Genomic DNA, 17,388 nt, shown 5'->3' with positions numbered 1-17,388 from the left:
ATGCTTATAATAGTGCTAGAATAGCCAACATACTGAATAGAGAAATCAGTGGCAACTGAAGTCTATCACAAGAAAGCATGATTTAGAGTCAAATACAGGAAAGGTTTCAGTGATACCCCCAAAACTCTTCTCTTATAGTCTTCTGTATCTGTTTATGAGCTTTGTTGTTGAAATGAACTAATTTTACTGCTTATCAGGTAGTCAATAAAGATATTGAACTCACTCCTCAGGTTGGAGGACAATCAACCAAGGCAGAGATTTCCAAAACCACAGATCAGGGTCCTCAGAGATCATCCTCTGATGAGAACGAGGTACTAATTTTTGGATAAATTTCTTGTCTCTGATTTGTTCATACTTTGATAGCTGTGAAGCCTTTTCTGTTTGATGAGTTGTTGAAGAGTTTGTACTTGAAGGTAATTTTGGTTTTTGATATGTCTTAAGTCAGAGGTCAGCTGCTAAGCACAGTCTGTGTTTAGTGGTTTAATGGGGTCCAGTCATTGTGTTTTGGAACCCTGACTGGTCCACCATTATAAACACACACTTGTCAGGTCTGGTGTAGTCGTGGGGACGCCCGTAACAGAATGTAATTGGATCTATTAAATTAAGATGTATCTTCTCTTATCTGAGGCTAAACTTAAGAAAAGGCATGTTTGACATGTGCTATTGAACTTGTGCACTGTTAGATTTTTACCAGTTGTACCAGGTGTTGGTAACAGGTTAGTTTCCTCCTGGCAGACTTCATCTTTACCTTTTTTCAACTGTAATGCTTATAATAGTGCTAGAATAGCCGACATACTGAATAGAGAAATCATTGGCAACTGAAGTCTATCACAAGAAAGCATGATTTAGAGTCAGATACAGGAAAGGTTTCAGTGATACCCCCAAAACTCTTCTCTTATAGTCTTCTGTGTCTGTTTATGGTCTTTGTTGTTGAAATGAACTAATTTTACTGGTTATCAGGGACTCAATAATGATGTTGAACTCACTCCTCAGGTTGGAGGACAATCAACCAAGGGTGAGATTTCCAAAACCACAGATCAGGGTCCTCAGAGATCATCCTCCCCCCAGAACGAGGTACTAATTTTTGGATATATTTCTTGTCTCTGATTTGTTCATACTTTGTTAGTTGTGAAGTCTTTTCTGTTTGATGAGTTGTTGAAGAGTTTGTACTTGAAGGTAATTTTGGTTTTTGATATGTCTTAAGTCAGAGGTCTGCTGCTAAGCACAGTCTGGTTTTAGTGGTTTAATGGGGTCCAGTCATTGTGTTTTGGAACCCTGACTGGTCCACCATTATAAACACACACTTGTCAGGTCTGGTGTAGTTGTGGGGATGCCCCTAAGGGAATGTAATTGTTCCCATTAAACTAAGATGTATCTTCTCTTATCTGAGGCTAAGCTTAAAAAAAGGCATGTTTGACATGTGCTATTGAACTTGTGCGCTGTTAGATTTCTACCAGTTATACCAGGTGTTGCTAACAGGTTAGTTTCCTCTTGGCAGACTTCATCTTTACCTTTTTTCAACTGTAATGCTTATAATAGTGCTAGAATAGCCGACATACTGAATAGAGAAATCAGTGGCAACTAAAGTATATCACAAGAAAGCATGATTTAGAGTCAGATACAGGAAAGGTTTCAGTGATACCCCCAAAACTCTTCTCTTGTTGTCTTCTGTATCTGTTTATGATCTTTGTTGTTGAAATGAACTCATTTTACTGCTTATCAGGTAGTCAATAATGATGTTGAACTCACTGCTCAGGTTGGAGGACAATCAACCAAGGCTGAGATTTCAAAAACCACAGATCAGGCTCCTCAGAGATCATCCTCCTCCCAGAACGAGGTACTAATTTTTGGATATATTTCTTGTCTCTGATTTGTTCATACTTTGATAGTTGTGAAGCCTTTTCTGTTTGATGAGTTGTTGAAGAGTTAATCTATGCTGAAGTTTAACTCAGTCTTTAACATAATCTTTAACGTCATATAGGGCTCAGGTGACCTAGAAGTCTCTCCTCTAAAGAAAAAAGTCGCAGAAGTTGATTCTGATGAATTTCCAACCACATCTGGAATTCCCTTCAAAGTTTATGATAATCTTCAGGTATTGTGAAGTTCAGAGATTCTTTGTGTTTTTTCATGAACCTTGTCATTTATGTGTTCACTTTCATGTATTTGTCTAAACAGACATTTCATATAAAATTAACACTTTAGACTAGGAATCCAAGTTCTGACTCAGAACTCAGCAACTCAGAACTGCAGGACCAAGGTTCTACCCCAAGGCTGAGGAGGACCAGAAGCATACAGGTAAGGAAACAGAGAAGGCAATTAATGCATGTGCACAATATGTCTTTCCTGATGGTTCACATTTTGTTTGCAGTTAACATGTGCAAAGCAAATGTTTTATTATTTAATTTTATATTTTTGTCCTTTTAGATGAACAGCCGGATTCATTTCGATTCAGATGAGCTTTTTGACCCAACCTCAGGTGACAGTGGAGAGGAGTATATTCCTGACACAAGTGGGGATCATTCTGATTCTGACGCCAGCGAAGTTATTGGGCCAGTTGACCAGAAAAAGAGCATGCGCAAAAGCCTAAATCTAAGCAGGATGGTTAACATCAGGGATGGATGTCCCTCACCAACAGAACTGAACAGTGGCTCTTCAGAACAGGAGCTTAACAGAGGACGCTCACCGTCAAGAAAAGAAACCACCTCTAGTAGGAGACGTAAAAGGCGAATTTCAAGCAGAACTGGTCACTCTTCAAAGCAGAGTGGAATTGGAGAGACTGGAGATGTGTTAGAAAACTTGACACCTGCTCTGGAGCAAAATCTTCCCGATAGTACCTCTTCCCCACTTAACGATATGGCTGACAGTTCACTTTCCATATCTGCTGTCTGCAAAAAGGAGAATGGGTCAAGAATGTATAACAAGAAGCAATATTGTTTGTACTGTAAGTTAGGAGTCATAAAAATATCAAGACATTTGGAGCGAGCTCATCACAATAAGCAAGAGGTTGCCCTGGCTGTATCCTTCCCAAAAGGCTCCAAAGAAAGAAGAATGCATCTGGAACATTTGAGAAATAGGGGCAACTTTGCACATAATGTTGATGTATTAAATGCTGGTGCTGGAGACCTTGTTCCTCGTAAGAAGCCAAAACAGGATTCTCAAGCACAGAATTTCCTGCATTGTGTATATTGTCATGGCTATTTCACCAAGAAACTCCTTTGGCGGCACATGATGATCTGCAAGTTCAAGCCTGGTGGTCCACAGAAACCTGGTAAAACCCGTGTCCAGGCTCTCTGTGCATTTGCTGCACCTCCACCACCTGGTGTCAAAGTTGAATTTTGGAAGATGTTAAACAGCATGGTTCAAGATGAAGTTTATTTTGCTGTCAAATCTGATACCTGTATCTTGGAATATGGTGAGCATCTATATAACCGGCTTGGATATGATGTTGGCAAACATGAATACATTCGGCAGAAACTGAGAGAGTTGGGAAGGCTTCTGGTATGCTCAAGGAAAACTACTCCCTTGAAGACCATTGAAGACCACGTCAAACCTGCAAATTTCATGCATGTTGTGCAAGCAGTGAAACAAGTGGCAGGCTTTGACAGTGAAACCAGTAAGTACAAGTGCCCAAGTCTCGCTCTCAAAATTGGACATAGCTTGACAAAGATTTCGCTGCTTGTTGAAAGCCGTGCAAATGTGCAGAACAACCACGCTGCAGCAAAGGATGCTCGTACATTCCGTAGAGTATATGAATCCAGATGGAATGAACAGATATCAGCTGCATCACTGAGAACACTCCAGGAATCCAAGTGGAATGCCCCTCTGTTGCTTCCATTCACAAAAGATGTCCAGACTCTCCATTCTTATTTAGATGAGCAACAACAAAATAAGTTAAGTCAACTGTCCACAGAGACATGCCCTCAGGCATGGAGACAGCTGGCCAAGATCACTTTGACACAAGTCATTTTGTTCAACCGACGAAGAGCAGGGGAGGTGTCCAAAATGCCCCTCTCTGCATATTTGTCTCAAAACCCATCAGACCCTCAAGAAGATGCAAATGTCGCACTCTCAGACCTGGAGAAGAAACTCTGTCAACACTTCAGGAGGATAGAGATAAGAGGAAAAAGGGGAAGAAAAGTTCCTGTGCTTTTAACGCCAGGAATGCAGAAAGCATTGGATCTGCTTGTCAGCAAACGGCAGGAGTGTGGAGTTCCTCATGAGAACACATACTTATTTGCAAGACCATCAGCCTTTACCTGCTACCGTGGTTCAGATTGCCTTCGACACTTTGCCAAGGTCTGTGGTGCAAAAAGTCCTGAAAGCCTCACTTCTACAAAACTACGCAAACAAACAGGAACTTTGTCTCAAGTTCTTAACCTCAGTAACACAGAACTGGATCAGTTAGCTGATTTTCTTGGCCATGATATAAGAGTGCATCGGCAGTTCTACAGACTTCCTGAGGGCACTCTCCAACTTGCTAAAGTTAGCAAAGTTCTCATGGCTCTGGAAAAGGGACGTCTGGCAGAATTCAAGGGCAAGACCCTTGATGACATCAGCATTGATCCTGAGGGTACTAATTACTTCTTTCTTAAGATGTTTCTGAATAAAAGACAATGTCCTGATCTAAAGTGATTAAATGTGATCTCAAAGATGTTATATGTGTTATGCTAGGGAATTAATGAATGAATTTGTCAGAATCAAATGAATTGCATTTTGCCTTCACTAAGTCATTTTTCTCTCCTACCCCCTCTTCCAATCTCCTACCAACTCACAGAGAATGTTCACCTCGACAGCGACACTGAAGATGTGTGTGAGTCAGGCTCACAAGGTAGTTTTAAATGTGACTATGGTTATGTATGCAGTGATATCCGTACTGAAGGGATGCGCTGATTAAGTTTTTTTTTTTTGCTCTGATCTTGAAGTCCTTAACTATCTTGGGTGGGAAAAGCACAATATACAATAAAGAGAGGATCAGATTTACATTAGCCAATACCAATCCACTAAAATATGCCCACACTGGCCAGAATAGTAGCTCTTGGGTAAATCTTGGAACATCTCTTATTTACTGTGGTATGACTAATAATTCTTAAATGATGTTTTTTGAAATTTGCTTTCTGGTTTTCAGAAAGTCAGATCACATCCAGCCAGAGAGAAGAGAATGAGCCCACAATGTCAAATGTGAGCTATATTGATGAAGCACCACAGCAAGGCACCACGACCCCTCCAGGACCATTCCATCGCCAATCACCAAAAAGAGGAGGAGGTAAGGCTTTAAGATCAAAATTTGTAATTGTTTGCTTTTCCTCTATGGTTGAAATAATGCTTGAGTGTCAATGTTTTTTTATGGTGCTGCACTGTCACAGACAGTGTGGGCACAGAGCTCAACACTCAAATCATTGACAATGACAAATTCTTTTCAGACAAAGACAACACAAACATATCCATCCTCACTCCATAAAACTCTGATCCACACACATGAAGTTTCCTATTCAATTACATCCTTTTTTGCAAATTAAGCAACCTAAAACTAGTGTTGATTGAGTTTTGCTCCTAAAGTAATATTTCTGTAGCACTTCCATTGAGAAAAAGAAATATTTATTCATCATAATTGTTTTACAGGTCGCCAGCCTTTCAAGAGAAGAATGTGGGAGAAAGCAGAAATCGTTGCTGTGGAAAAGTACATGATGTCGTTCATCACATCATGTCGAGTTCCTGGGAAAAGCGATTGTGATAAGTGCCTTAAAGCAGAAAAAGGTGCCCTTAAAGACAGAAACTGGTTGGCTGTTAAGTTCTATGTTAAGAATAGAATCACAGCTCTCAAGAACAAAGTTTAAGGTTTCGATTTAAAATATGCTGACATCTGTTTATCTTGTTGTCACTACACGTTAAATTCTATCTTTACATTACTTCGTTCTTAACAAAACAACATTCAGTTTCAGTTTAGAGTTTCTGCTATATTGGACTCATTTTGTTTAAGTTTAGTTTGTTCTAAGTTTGTTTACTGTATTCTGTTATCTCATGTCATAACTCATCTCTTCTAATCTTATTTCATATTTACAAGCTAAAAAACACATTGTGGCACTATTATTATTAATTAGAATCCTCACATTTGAAAAGATGGTGCCTGTTGGGCCTAATGCTGATTTTGATGCATTTTTCAAAGAAACATATTTTGGTTCATTGAGCATCCAAATAAAAGGTTTAAACTTTAAAATGAATACAGCGGCCTAAGTCTCTAATTTAGAGGAACGTAAATTCATTCAAGAAAATGAAAAATACAAGATTGTGCTTCTAAAATAGCACCGCATGTAGATAATCTGAAGAACATTAGCTATCCGAATTAAGGTTTTATGATGGCATGTAGTTTTTAATTTTTGGCCTTTCAGAATCAGAATCAGAATAACTTTATTAATCCCCGTAGGGAAATTCTTACAGTTACTTAACTCCCAGTTGAAAATGAAGAGGAAAATTGCACATAGTGTGTGGTAAGAGAAAAAATTTCTAGAATAAATAAGTGAAGAACAAAATAAAAGTATTGTATAATGAAAATCAAGTAAAAATATTGCTATAACTCCAATATCAAACAGAACAATATATACAAATAATATAAAAATTGAAAAAAATAAGACATCTTAATATTTTATTTGCAGATATGTACATGAGGTTTGTGGTTGATGGTTTGAAAATGAAGTATACACAGTATACATGAGTCCGTGATTCTTACAGTTCAGAGTTATATAGTTCGATTGCGACAGGCAGGAATGATTTCCTGTGTCGCTCTGTTGTGCAGCGTGGAACAATAAGCCTGTTGCTGAACGAGCTTCTGTGACTGATCAGCACATGGTGGAGAGGGTGTGAAGGAGAGTCCAATATTGTCCTAACTTTGGACAACATTCTCCTCTCCAACACTCTGTTCATTGAGTCCAGTTCCTCCCCCACAACATGGCTGGCCTTCCTGATGATCTTATTGAGTCTGTTAGTGTCCTTCACCCTCAGACTGCTGCCCCAGCAGACAACAGCGTACAGGATGGCACTGGCCACCACAGACTCATAGAACATCCGCAGCATCGTCCGGCAGATGTTAAAGGACCTTAGCGGTCTCAGAAAATAGAGACGGCTCTGGCCCTTTCTGTAAACAGTGTCCACGTTTTTGGACCAGTCCAGTTTGTGATCTAGGTACATTTCTTTTTTTTTCATTTCAATATTTCATTTCTAAACACTTTTTGTATTCAGTGATGCTGACAGTTTTCATTTGATATACTCAGTCTAAAGTTGCCACATAGTCATGTTTGGGACATTTGTGATGGTGATACATTTGTGTGCTTTTAATACTAGGTTTCTTATGGTAAAAAATTCTAATCATGATCTCTATCATTTGAGCCTATATTATATTACAGTAGTCTAAATTTAATGTCGTACAACTGCGTAACAGCACAAATTTGATGCTAAGTGCTGAGCTCCAGCAGATGTATATCATGTTGCATCATACTCATACATCATCACTCATCTTAATAGTCAAACATGGTAACTGGTTCCCAAAAGCAAGTTTAACCTGAAAGTGTGTTAAGTGGTACTCAGGAATAAAGAAAAACCAGACAGTGTGCATGTGAAGACCTCACATGTAACTAAATACCTGAGAAGTCCTCACAAGCGTGGGTCTAGTCTGGTCTGGGACCTCTACTTTGTCTTTTTGTAAATTTGAAGTGATCTCTCTGTTTATGGCCACTCCCCGCGACTGTGTGATTTTTTTCAATGCTGTACAACCATCAGAAAGGGTGGTTCCCAGAAAGCATGTTCTAGTCCGGGGTCCCTACAATATCACAAAGACAAGTATGTGTGTGTGTGTGTGTGTGTGTGTGTGTGTGTGTGTGTGTGTCTGTGTGTACATGTGGTTCACTAGCAGTGAAGGAAAAGACATGACCCGTACTGGAAAGCTGCCTGAGAGGCCAGAACCACACCACTTAACCTCTGCATCACACGAACACACACACACACACACACACACACACACACGCACACACACACACATGAAATCCCCCAACATATGGATGCTATAAATTCAAGAAGACCTATAAATTCTTGTGCAACACATTTCAGTTTTTCAGCAGAACTGTTCTGACTCCTTTGGGTTTGACACCAGTTTTTTATAAGAAGTTAAAACCATAATTCTTTCCAAAAGGACAGCTGGCATGTTAAATCGAGCGTGATATTGATGGGCCGTACACTCTGACACCAGAGGTCCCAGCAGCTCTGTTATGTTCCTTGATAAGAAGTGAGAGGCGTGGGTTTCTGTGCTAGCGTTCTGTTAAAGAAGAAAAATAAGCTCGTGAAATGTTATTTTTATGAATGATTATGTTCTTGATGTTGCATTTTATTCTTTACTAATAATGACAAGACTGAACTGTGCAGATGTTAGTCCAAAAGCTCTGTTGACAAGTGCTTTGAAGGACTGCATTAAAAAATTTTAGTTGAATAAATGTGGACATAAACTGATGAAAAAAGGTTAGACATTCAAAACAGCTCACCAAGCCAAAGTTTTTCAGGCAAATGTCCAGTTTTTCAAAAACATTTTAAGGCCTTGCTTCCTAAATTATGTGGTCTTTCAGCAACTGCTAATAAAACAAGATGACAAAACAGTGTGTGTTGCTGCGTGTCGGGTAGGAGGTGAATGAGTGAGTGCTGGGAAACCAGGGAGTATTGCATGTCGTCTAACACTAACATTCTTTAAGTAGGTCAAGTAGAGAAGTGATTCCCAGCCTTTTCCATAAACCTACTGATGTAATGCTGACCTACAAACAACAGCAGCTGCAGGGATCAGGGGTCTGGACCCCATCTTATCCCCTCCTTCCTCCTCCTGCTCCTCCTCCTCTTTGTCCTCCTGCTTCTATCCTTACCCCCTTTCCCTTTCCTTTCCTTTCCTTTGCTTTCCTTCTGTTCGTCTCACTTTTATGCACCCACATCATTACATCATCCTCAGTACTGCTGTCAGCATAGTATTACCTTAATCCTAACCTTAACCAAACAGTTTTAGTTGCCTCGTTGTAATTCTTACCATAACAACATCTGCTTACCTGTCGACACCTCAACTTTTACCTCCATAGTTTCCCTGCAAACAAACTCAGATGTGATCATGATTTTATTTTACATAACTGGGACGCTGTTTACATGTTTACACCTGTGTTTCATTGCAGTGGCTTGTTGAGGGAGTTCCCATCCCTTCATGTGATCGACAGCCTGAGTCTCAGGGGCTTAAGTTGACAAGACCAGCAGGGGTGCACCAGGCAACAGGTACTACAGGAACTTTATCTCCTGTAAAGCTGCATTAACAGATTATTTTGCCCACTTCAGGGCAGCAGAACAAGCTGAAAGCACAACATGGTGGTGTCTGAAATTAAAACACCCAGAAAATAAGTAGTCCTACTGTTCCCAGCACTGGAGACAGAGCTTACGCAATTAACTTACACAACTGACATAATCATGACTGTACACACTGAACGTCCGCCCAGTCTCTGTGATCAGACGAATTCACACATCAATATTGCTTTGTGCATTCATCACTATGACTTACACATTTCACATTCCACATGTTCATTTGATCTATATTGATTTGTGCAGCTTTAATTTAGCTTCTCATGCAGCACCTAATGGGTTCCTCCCCCAACGAGATCAGTGGTTTATTTTTCTTTCAGAAAGTTTGAACTTGAGGCTTCACGTGCTTTCATTTGATGAAATTAGAAATTTCTGTCTGTGTAGAAATTAAGCCCTGTCCTATAAAGTTATTAAACACATTGACAAGTGTAAGCCCACAGTTTTGTCCAACATTGGCAACTCAACATGAATTACCAACTGAAGCTTTTTCATGCATGTCTTTACCTGCTATCTGTGAATATTGATTTCTTACAGTGTCTGATTTGATTTTCTGGATTACCATTGTTCTCCTGTACACTGAACAGCAGCTCGTCTGTCACTGTGTGTAGGGGGGACGATAATCTAAAAGAGTGTTGTCCTGGTGTGTGGGGAATTCTGTGACTGACACGCCAGTCCATTGTATGTGAAATGTCCTGAGCGTTCAGGCCTCGATATTGTGTTTCATCTCCTGACAGCAGGACTGATTAGTGAGGCTTAGCAGACGAGGCTGGTAACCAAAACAGAGGAGGGGAGGTGGAAACACACAACACGGTGCACTCACTCACTAATGTGCACAAGCATCACACCCACATCTGGAGAAATCTCTCTGTATGTGTGTGAGTGAGAGACGCTGAGTGTGAACAGGAGTTTTAGTCGAGAAAATGTGTGTGTGTGTGTGTGTGTGTGGTTAGGACAAGGATACATGTTGTGTTGAGGTTGCACAGAAGTCAGAGGGGTCTCGGGTTTGATTTCCAGCAGTGACGTTGCCAAAGGTAGATGAGGGCACACAAAGCAACATTGTGTTTGTGTGTCTGTGTGTGTGTCTGTGTGTGTAAACTTATTGTAGATATGTAGCTACCCACCCCTCCAGAGGGACCTCGCCCTTGTATTCAGTCATTTTAATGACAAACACATTCTTTGCTTTTTAACTCACACACACTATTTTAACACACGTATTCACACACATGCACGTGCACACACACTCCATATGTCTGCCATGCATTTGACACTGACGCACAGAATTGTTTTATTTGGTCAAAATTAGACTCAGATGCGTTGAACGACTCTGATAAACAACCTGCAGCGAGCCAGCCGCTCCATCAGGCTGCATTACACCAAATCAGTGGAAAAGCCTGCAGATCTGACCTCTTGCTTCAAACTGAGGAAAGGATTTCTATGAAAATACTTCATCCCCGCGTCCATATGAGAATTAACATCTTACTGTAAGAACCCAGGTTTATATATTGTTAGTTTGTGTTCTTATGGGTCCTGCCAGAAGCAGGCCTGCAACCTATTGTGGGTCTCTGCCCCGTAGTTTAAGAAACCTGGGAGAGGAGCAGAAGAGGCCAAAGAGCATTTGAATCTTTCACAACAAAGTCGAACCAACAACTGACTCTCATGCTATAAAACTGATGTAGCTCTGGATTCTGCATCTCCACCCTGATTTTAGTGAGTTTGACTCATCACACATCATTTTCTTCAGAGGCTGTAAAAGAAACCTCCACAGAGACCTCCAAACCTCTGAAATGAGGTTAGTCTTTAATTAGTGTTTAGTGCTTTTACAACTTGACTATAAAGCTAAAAGAGTGTTGATGTAATTAAAAAAAATAAAATAAATAAATAATACTGTTGGTTGGTTTTCATTCTCAGCTCATATAACCATCCATACACACCATACATAACGTGTCACCGGAGAATTTGCATAAATAATAAATACAGCAGTGAAAGTCTGTGAAACAGACACATCATGATGACATATATATAGTAGCCTTACCCCCCCTCCCCGACCCCCCCATCCCCTCGGGCCAGAAGCCAGAAGAACAACAGGATTAGACACACATGTATGCATAGATATATATACTGTATGTATAGGCAAAGATAAGATACAAGGAAATAATAAACAACAGCAGGCACATCGTGTACATCAGCTGTCATGGCTGTAATGTGTTGCAACACCAGTTAATTGCTCATTGCGCCAGTGAGCAGCTGATTTTCAATCTTGCTGCACTTCAGTGCGTTTTACGTCTCAAGCACTGGACAACAGCTATGGTCTTGATCAACATCTCTATCAACCCCCCGCAGATTATTACAGTCAGATTTTGTGCAAGCAGCTTGTTCTCTTCAACAACTGCTTAATCAGTTCCTCCTTATGCACTCACTCACTCACTCACACACACACATACAAACATACACACACACACACACAAAGGTTGACCCGGAGGGGAGGAAATTGAATTAGCAGGGTGTAATGCAGCTCCTTGTGTGTGTAATCAGAGCAGGCTCCGAATACAGGGCCATTGTAAGTCGCTGTGGAAGCTGCCCTTATCACTAGATATGATTACAGCGGAGGGAATGTGTGTGTGTATGTGCGTATATGCGTGTGTATGTGTGTATGTGTGTGGGTGGGGGTGGGTGGTGGTGAGATTTGTGTGGGAGTCATGACTGACCGATTGCGTGGGGAATGTACATCTGCATGCTTGTGATTGTGCACAAATGTGTCTGACAACAACAGAAAAAAAGTTAAAAAAAAAAAAAAAAATCGGCGACATGCAGCGATGCAGTTGGCAATCTTTGCATCTAATTCTTGCAGCACTAACACTAACATTTCTGACATTCATCACCACTAACCCCTCAGATCTTTCTGGATTTGTGGTTTTTATATCCTGTGGTAACAAAAAAAAAAAAAAAAACCTTTTCTGGTCGTTGCTTCCACTATCATTGTTTGGTGCAGGCTGCAGGCTGTGTTTTCCACGGTGGATGTCATTGTTTTTCACTGTCTGTTAATTATTTTTGTGCTGGTATTTTGCCTCCTCCTGATATAGTGTTTCCTGCTATTGTCTTTTTCTACCAGGCTGGCTGCCTCTGGACTCGAGCCAGCCGGTCCCTCCTACCTTAAAATACACACATACACACGCACACACATCCATGGACCATGCACGCACGCACACACATGCTCTCTGGTCCCCCCCTTTGCTCTCCCTTCCTGCGCTTGGCACTTGAGAGAAAACACAAGAAGTCAGTGATACAGCAAACCAACTGTGTGTGTGTGTGTGTGAGTGTGAGTGTTTGTGTGTATGAGAGGGAGGGAGAGTCCAGTCAGCTCAGAAGGGTTAATCTCTCTCTCTCTCGCTCTCTCTCTCTCTCTCTACCTCGATCTCTCCCTCCCTCCCTCTGTTGCCTTTTGTTGCGGCCCCTCACTTTCTCAACAGTTGGACAGAGGGAACTGATACTGTGCCCGTGTGTGTGTGTGTGTTTGTGTATGTGTGTGTAGTTTGGGAGTCCTCCTCATCGCTCTCGATCTCTCTGGACTGAACTGTACGTGACCATGACTGACAGGACGTTCTAACACTCCTCATGCTGGATGTTCACACCACAGACTGGTAAGGCAGCTCAGTGTGACAGGGAAACTTGTCTAAATTCACGTGAAGTGCTTTTTAGGGATGTGTGTGTGTGTGTGTGTGTAAGTGTGTGTGTGTGGAAACGCCACTTTGTGTGTATGTGTGAGCATGTGGCAAATGCTGTCTGGAATGCAACAGGTTATTTGGAAATGTGTTTTTTGTTTTGTTTTTTTTTCTCTCTGCCTCTGTGAGCTCAGATGTCATGTTTTCATGATGCGGAGACATGTAAAGATGTGAAACGCCTGGAGAAGGTTTCTCTGTCCATTGCTGCCTCTCTCCTTTCCTCCGCTCCCCATTCCACTCCTTCTCCCTTTCTCTGCCCGGCCCGAGTTACTCAAGTTACCGGCTTCCTCCTGTTGTTATGAGCCCTGTGGTTTCTCTGCAGCGCTCTGAGGGCGCTCCCACGCTCTCCCAAAGAGAAAGAAAGGAAGGAAAACAGCGATAACCATTTCAGAGCCACAAAAGAAGTGGGAGAAGCACGCTTGGTTTTACCCCACGTCTCCCGTCAGCATCTACAGGCATGCTTTTGTCCCTTTAACACTGAGCACCTTGGAAAAATGTGTCTCCCTCTTTAATGTCTGGTTGGCTACTTTTTTTGTTTTCTGGACAAAGGTTTTTCTCTTTTCTTCCAAGGTGGTGGGGTGGCTGAGTTGGTGAGAAAATTGGAAACAGAGCCACCCACAGTGGAAGTGAGTCAGCCCAGCATTTAGTGGTGTGTTGACTTTGGAAATGGCAGGGATTGGGGGGTGGTGGTGGCAGGGACAGATGACATTGTCAGAAGAAAAGAGGAGAAAACAGAGAGTGTCAATTTGTTCATATTTTCTGCCGAGGGTCCCGGAATCCCTGCAAAGTGGGAGCTGAGTTGTACAACAGGGTTTAAAGGAAAGGAGAGGAGATTGACGGAGAGGAGAGGAGCGCTAGAAGCCAGGGGCTGTTTATAAAGGGAGGGAGCGGCTTGTGTCCATCTGGGACAATCCCAAGTGCTGAAAGCTTCTCCACCCTGATCCCAAACATCCCCCCCCCCCACCCTCTCCCTCTGTCTTTCTCGTTGTCTTTCTCTTGCTCCTTCAGAATAAGGTGCAAGCGGGTAAATTCTGACTGCAGACTGCAAATGGCATCCAACTTGTTGCATTTCTTCTTTTTACAGACACATTGTGCATGCTTTCATTTTCTCTCCATTGTTTGCTTCTTTACTTTCTTTTCCTGACAATCCTTATCACTCTGTCTCTGTCCTCTTCTCTCCTTGCCTGCAGTCCATCTTGCATCTGCCAGGACACTACATGCAGTTGCTCCTAACAACAAGAAAAACACAAGCAGTTTTTCCTCCATGTTCGTGTCCACTATATATATATATTATTTTCTTTTTTGGTTCTACATGGCCTGCAACAAAATGCAGTGTGATGTAAACTATAAATAGGCCCACTTTAGCTTCTACTTTGATCTCCCAGTGTTGATGTCACACACTGGGAGAGTAAAGCTCTGGGTGATTTGTCTCTTGGCTTGTATGGACTGCTACGATGTGGTTCTGATCACAAGACTAATTGCTCTTTAATATTTTATAACAAAATAATGTTATAAGAGGCTGTAGGCCTATCGAATGTTGTGTTTCCTCACAGTTCAAGGGCTGATATTAACCAGCAAGTGGTAGCCAAATGATGTTATCATCTCCCAGAGGAGAGATGAAGGCAGCTGGTTAACAAAGCAGCCAAAGAGCTGATATCACATAAAAACAAAATAAACTAACTAAATACACAGTATACATCATCACCACAAATACACTACAAACATGTTCTCCTTCTCCTCATCACTCCACTTCGATCATCATTTACTTATTTCTTAGCATTTTTCCGCCAGAAAAAAAAGAGAAAAAAAAATCCTTTTAGACAAGCAGCCCTATCTGCCTCTTTAGTCCTCTCCCTTTGTCTAGCCTGCCTGACCACCCTCCTTCTCCTCTTCCTCCTCCTCTTCCTCTTCCCTCCCTCCCCGCCTTCCTCCCTCTGCGCTGCCTGTGTATCCAGCGATAAGGGGACAGCGACGGTAGCACTTCCTTTCGCCACAGGAAGCAGGAAGTGTTGATTTCCACTGTGGCCTACCTGGGCAAACTCTGCACTCGGACCGCTGGGATCCTATTTAAGTGCAAGCAGCACACACTCTCAAACATGCATGTAGTGAAGTTGGGAAACAGACACAGAGCTGTGTGTGTTGTGTGTGTGCGTGTGTGTGTGTGTCATCTGTCTGCATACAATGACTCCACTATATATTTGCTACCTGATGGTTTTCATGGGAAACCACCTGGGAAAGCAGCCCACTCTGTGTCTCTTTGACCTCAGGGTTGGCTCGCAGGTCAGAGGATGATTGGCTAATTACTCCTCTAATCACAGCAAATGTTTTGCTATCACCCACTTTGGCCATGCAGTCCTGGGGTGGCGCTGTTGAGCTTAAAAAAACACAAACAACCATTCATCAGCTAATGGATTCCAGTTCTGCCGAGGGGTGGGAGGGCTCGGTGTGAGCCAGAGAGAAACAGAGAGGCTGATGTAAAGAGAAAGTAAGGAAAGAGAAAAAAAATATAGGGTTTCTGAGGACAAGAACAGATACCTGAAAGATTGTTTTTTTCCTGTGAGACAGCCTTACTCATTTTTTCTTACCAAATTAAGATTTTTACAATGATGGCGGTGGCTTTTTTGTGTGTGTGGTTTTCAAATTAGTACAGCTGAAGTACTGACATCATCATAACTTCTTTTATAAATTTACTGTAATGATATCTTTACTATCATGAAACAAAGAGGGATTTGTAGCATGTTTCCAGATGGTCAAATTAGTAACTTAATTGGTCATTTGTACCCTGAATGAATTGAATGTATGATAATGCTATGTGTCAGTACAGTCTTAGATCGCTTACAAAATTAAAATCATTCCAAGATTTGGGGATCATAGTTTATGCTTTTATTTCCTCTTTCCTGGAGGACAGCAGTTCTCTCTGTGTGTAGGAATCAGTCAGTCAGTCCTGTCTCACCTGCAGCTGGTTCAAACTGCAACACTGAGACTCTTCACTAAAGAAGCAGAGAGCGCATCTCTCCTGTACTGGCCTCTCTTCACTGGTTACCAGTGAAATAGAGAATTGATTTTAAGATTATTTGTTTTTAAAGCGCTGCGTGGAGTGACTTCAGATTACATCTCTGAACTGCTCGTCCTCTATTCCACCTCCAGATATTCTGTTGTTGGCCCTAAATTGTGGAATAGTTTGCCACTAACAATAAGATCTTCCCCATCCATTGATATTTTTAAAACTTGTCTAAAGACTCATTTCTTTTCTTTAGCCTTTAGTCATCATGAAGACATGACTAATCTTTTTTGTTTTTATTTATTCTCTGGGAAACAGTGTTTTGTTTTTATTAATTTACTTATATCTTGCTTATGTCTGTTTTTTATTTCACAAAAACAATCTCATTGATATAGTAATATAATGTAATAATTCTAAGCAAGCCACCTTTTGCCGGTGGAGCAAACAGCAAACAAAGAGGCAAAAGAACATAGAGGATGTGAAAATTGAGAAGAAAGGTGTTAGTACTGAGTGGGAGCGGACAGGAGTATAAAGTGAAAAAGGAAAGAGGGAAAATAAAAGTGACACCTGGGAGTATGATGGAGGAGTTAGGAAGGAGAGAAAGCAAAGAGGCGGAGAGCAGAACTGAGAGACCACGAAGAGATTTGGGCAAAAAGATGTGAGCCTAAACTATGAGCAGGTCAGGGGTCAAGAGGGGTGAGGAGGTCAGAGTGAGCCCAGCAACTCTACTTAGAACAGGATATCCTGCAAGGAAAAGCCATCTGTCTCTCTCTCTCTTTCTCATTCTCTCTTAAATCCCCACAGAGGGCACAGAGGAGAGGAGAGGTGTAACCTTTCACCAAAAACACTAGAGAAAACATAAGTTCCCGACTGAGAAGCTTCACTTTCATCAATCATCGGTGACAGACAGCAGATATCTGCGCCTGATGTGTCTTTGCCCGACACACTGAGAGTGTAAAAACATATTTGAGAGTGTGTGATGAGAGCTGCGTGATGTTTTCGTCCTGTGCTGCCGCCTGTTGCTGTTTTCATCCACTTGCTGTGGAGGCTTCAACAATCAAGATAAATATCCCCTCAGGGACAATGAAGTTTACCTTACTGTATCTTATCTTAGCCAGACAGACAGTGTGCGAAAATAATGAAACATCCCTCTTCTATTTTAATTATACTCAAGCTTAAAATTGATATCAGCCTACGGAGATCTGGAAAAACACTGTCATGCAGATGTTTTAGAAATAATTGAAAAAGCTACCTCTTGTTTGAGATATTAAATCCTAAAATGATGTTACATTCAGTTTC

General features: G+C 41.4%; 1 protein-coding gene and 1 long non-coding RNA gene across 3 annotated transcripts in view; both read left to right on the top strand.

The window, feature by feature from the left end:
- Positions 1 to 4,292: 4,292 nt before the first annotated feature.
- Positions 4,293 to 5,198, top strand: LOC121197981. Its single transcript, XR_005896304.1, has 3 exons — positions 4,293 to 4,570; positions 4,775 to 4,828; positions 5,126 to 5,198. It is a non-coding gene; the product is annotated as an uncharacterized LOC121197981 (long non-coding RNA).
- A 7,652-nt stretch (positions 5,199 to 12,850) lies between these two features.
- The window catches only part of hdac7a (histone deacetylase 7a), a 57,138-nt gene continuing 52,600 nt past the window's right edge, over positions 12,851 to 17,388 (top strand). For both annotated transcript variants that reach the window (XM_041050911.1, XM_041050903.1), the window contains exon 1: positions 12,851 to 13,007. In XM_041050911.1, the coding sequence (XP_040906845.1) occupies positions 12,989 to 13,007 (19 nt within the window). In that variant the 5' untranslated portion in view covers positions 12,851 to 12,988. The remainder of the gene's footprint in view (positions 13,008 to 17,388) is intronic.

The sequence above is a fragment of the Toxotes jaculatrix genome, chromosome 2 (assembly GCF_017976425.1).
Source record: "Toxotes jaculatrix isolate fToxJac2 chromosome 2, fToxJac2.pri, whole genome shotgun sequence".
NCBI classification, from domain to species: domain Eukaryota; kingdom Metazoa; phylum Chordata; class Actinopteri; family Toxotidae; genus Toxotes; species Toxotes jaculatrix.
This window is presented reverse-complemented; position numbering and strand designations above follow the sequence as displayed.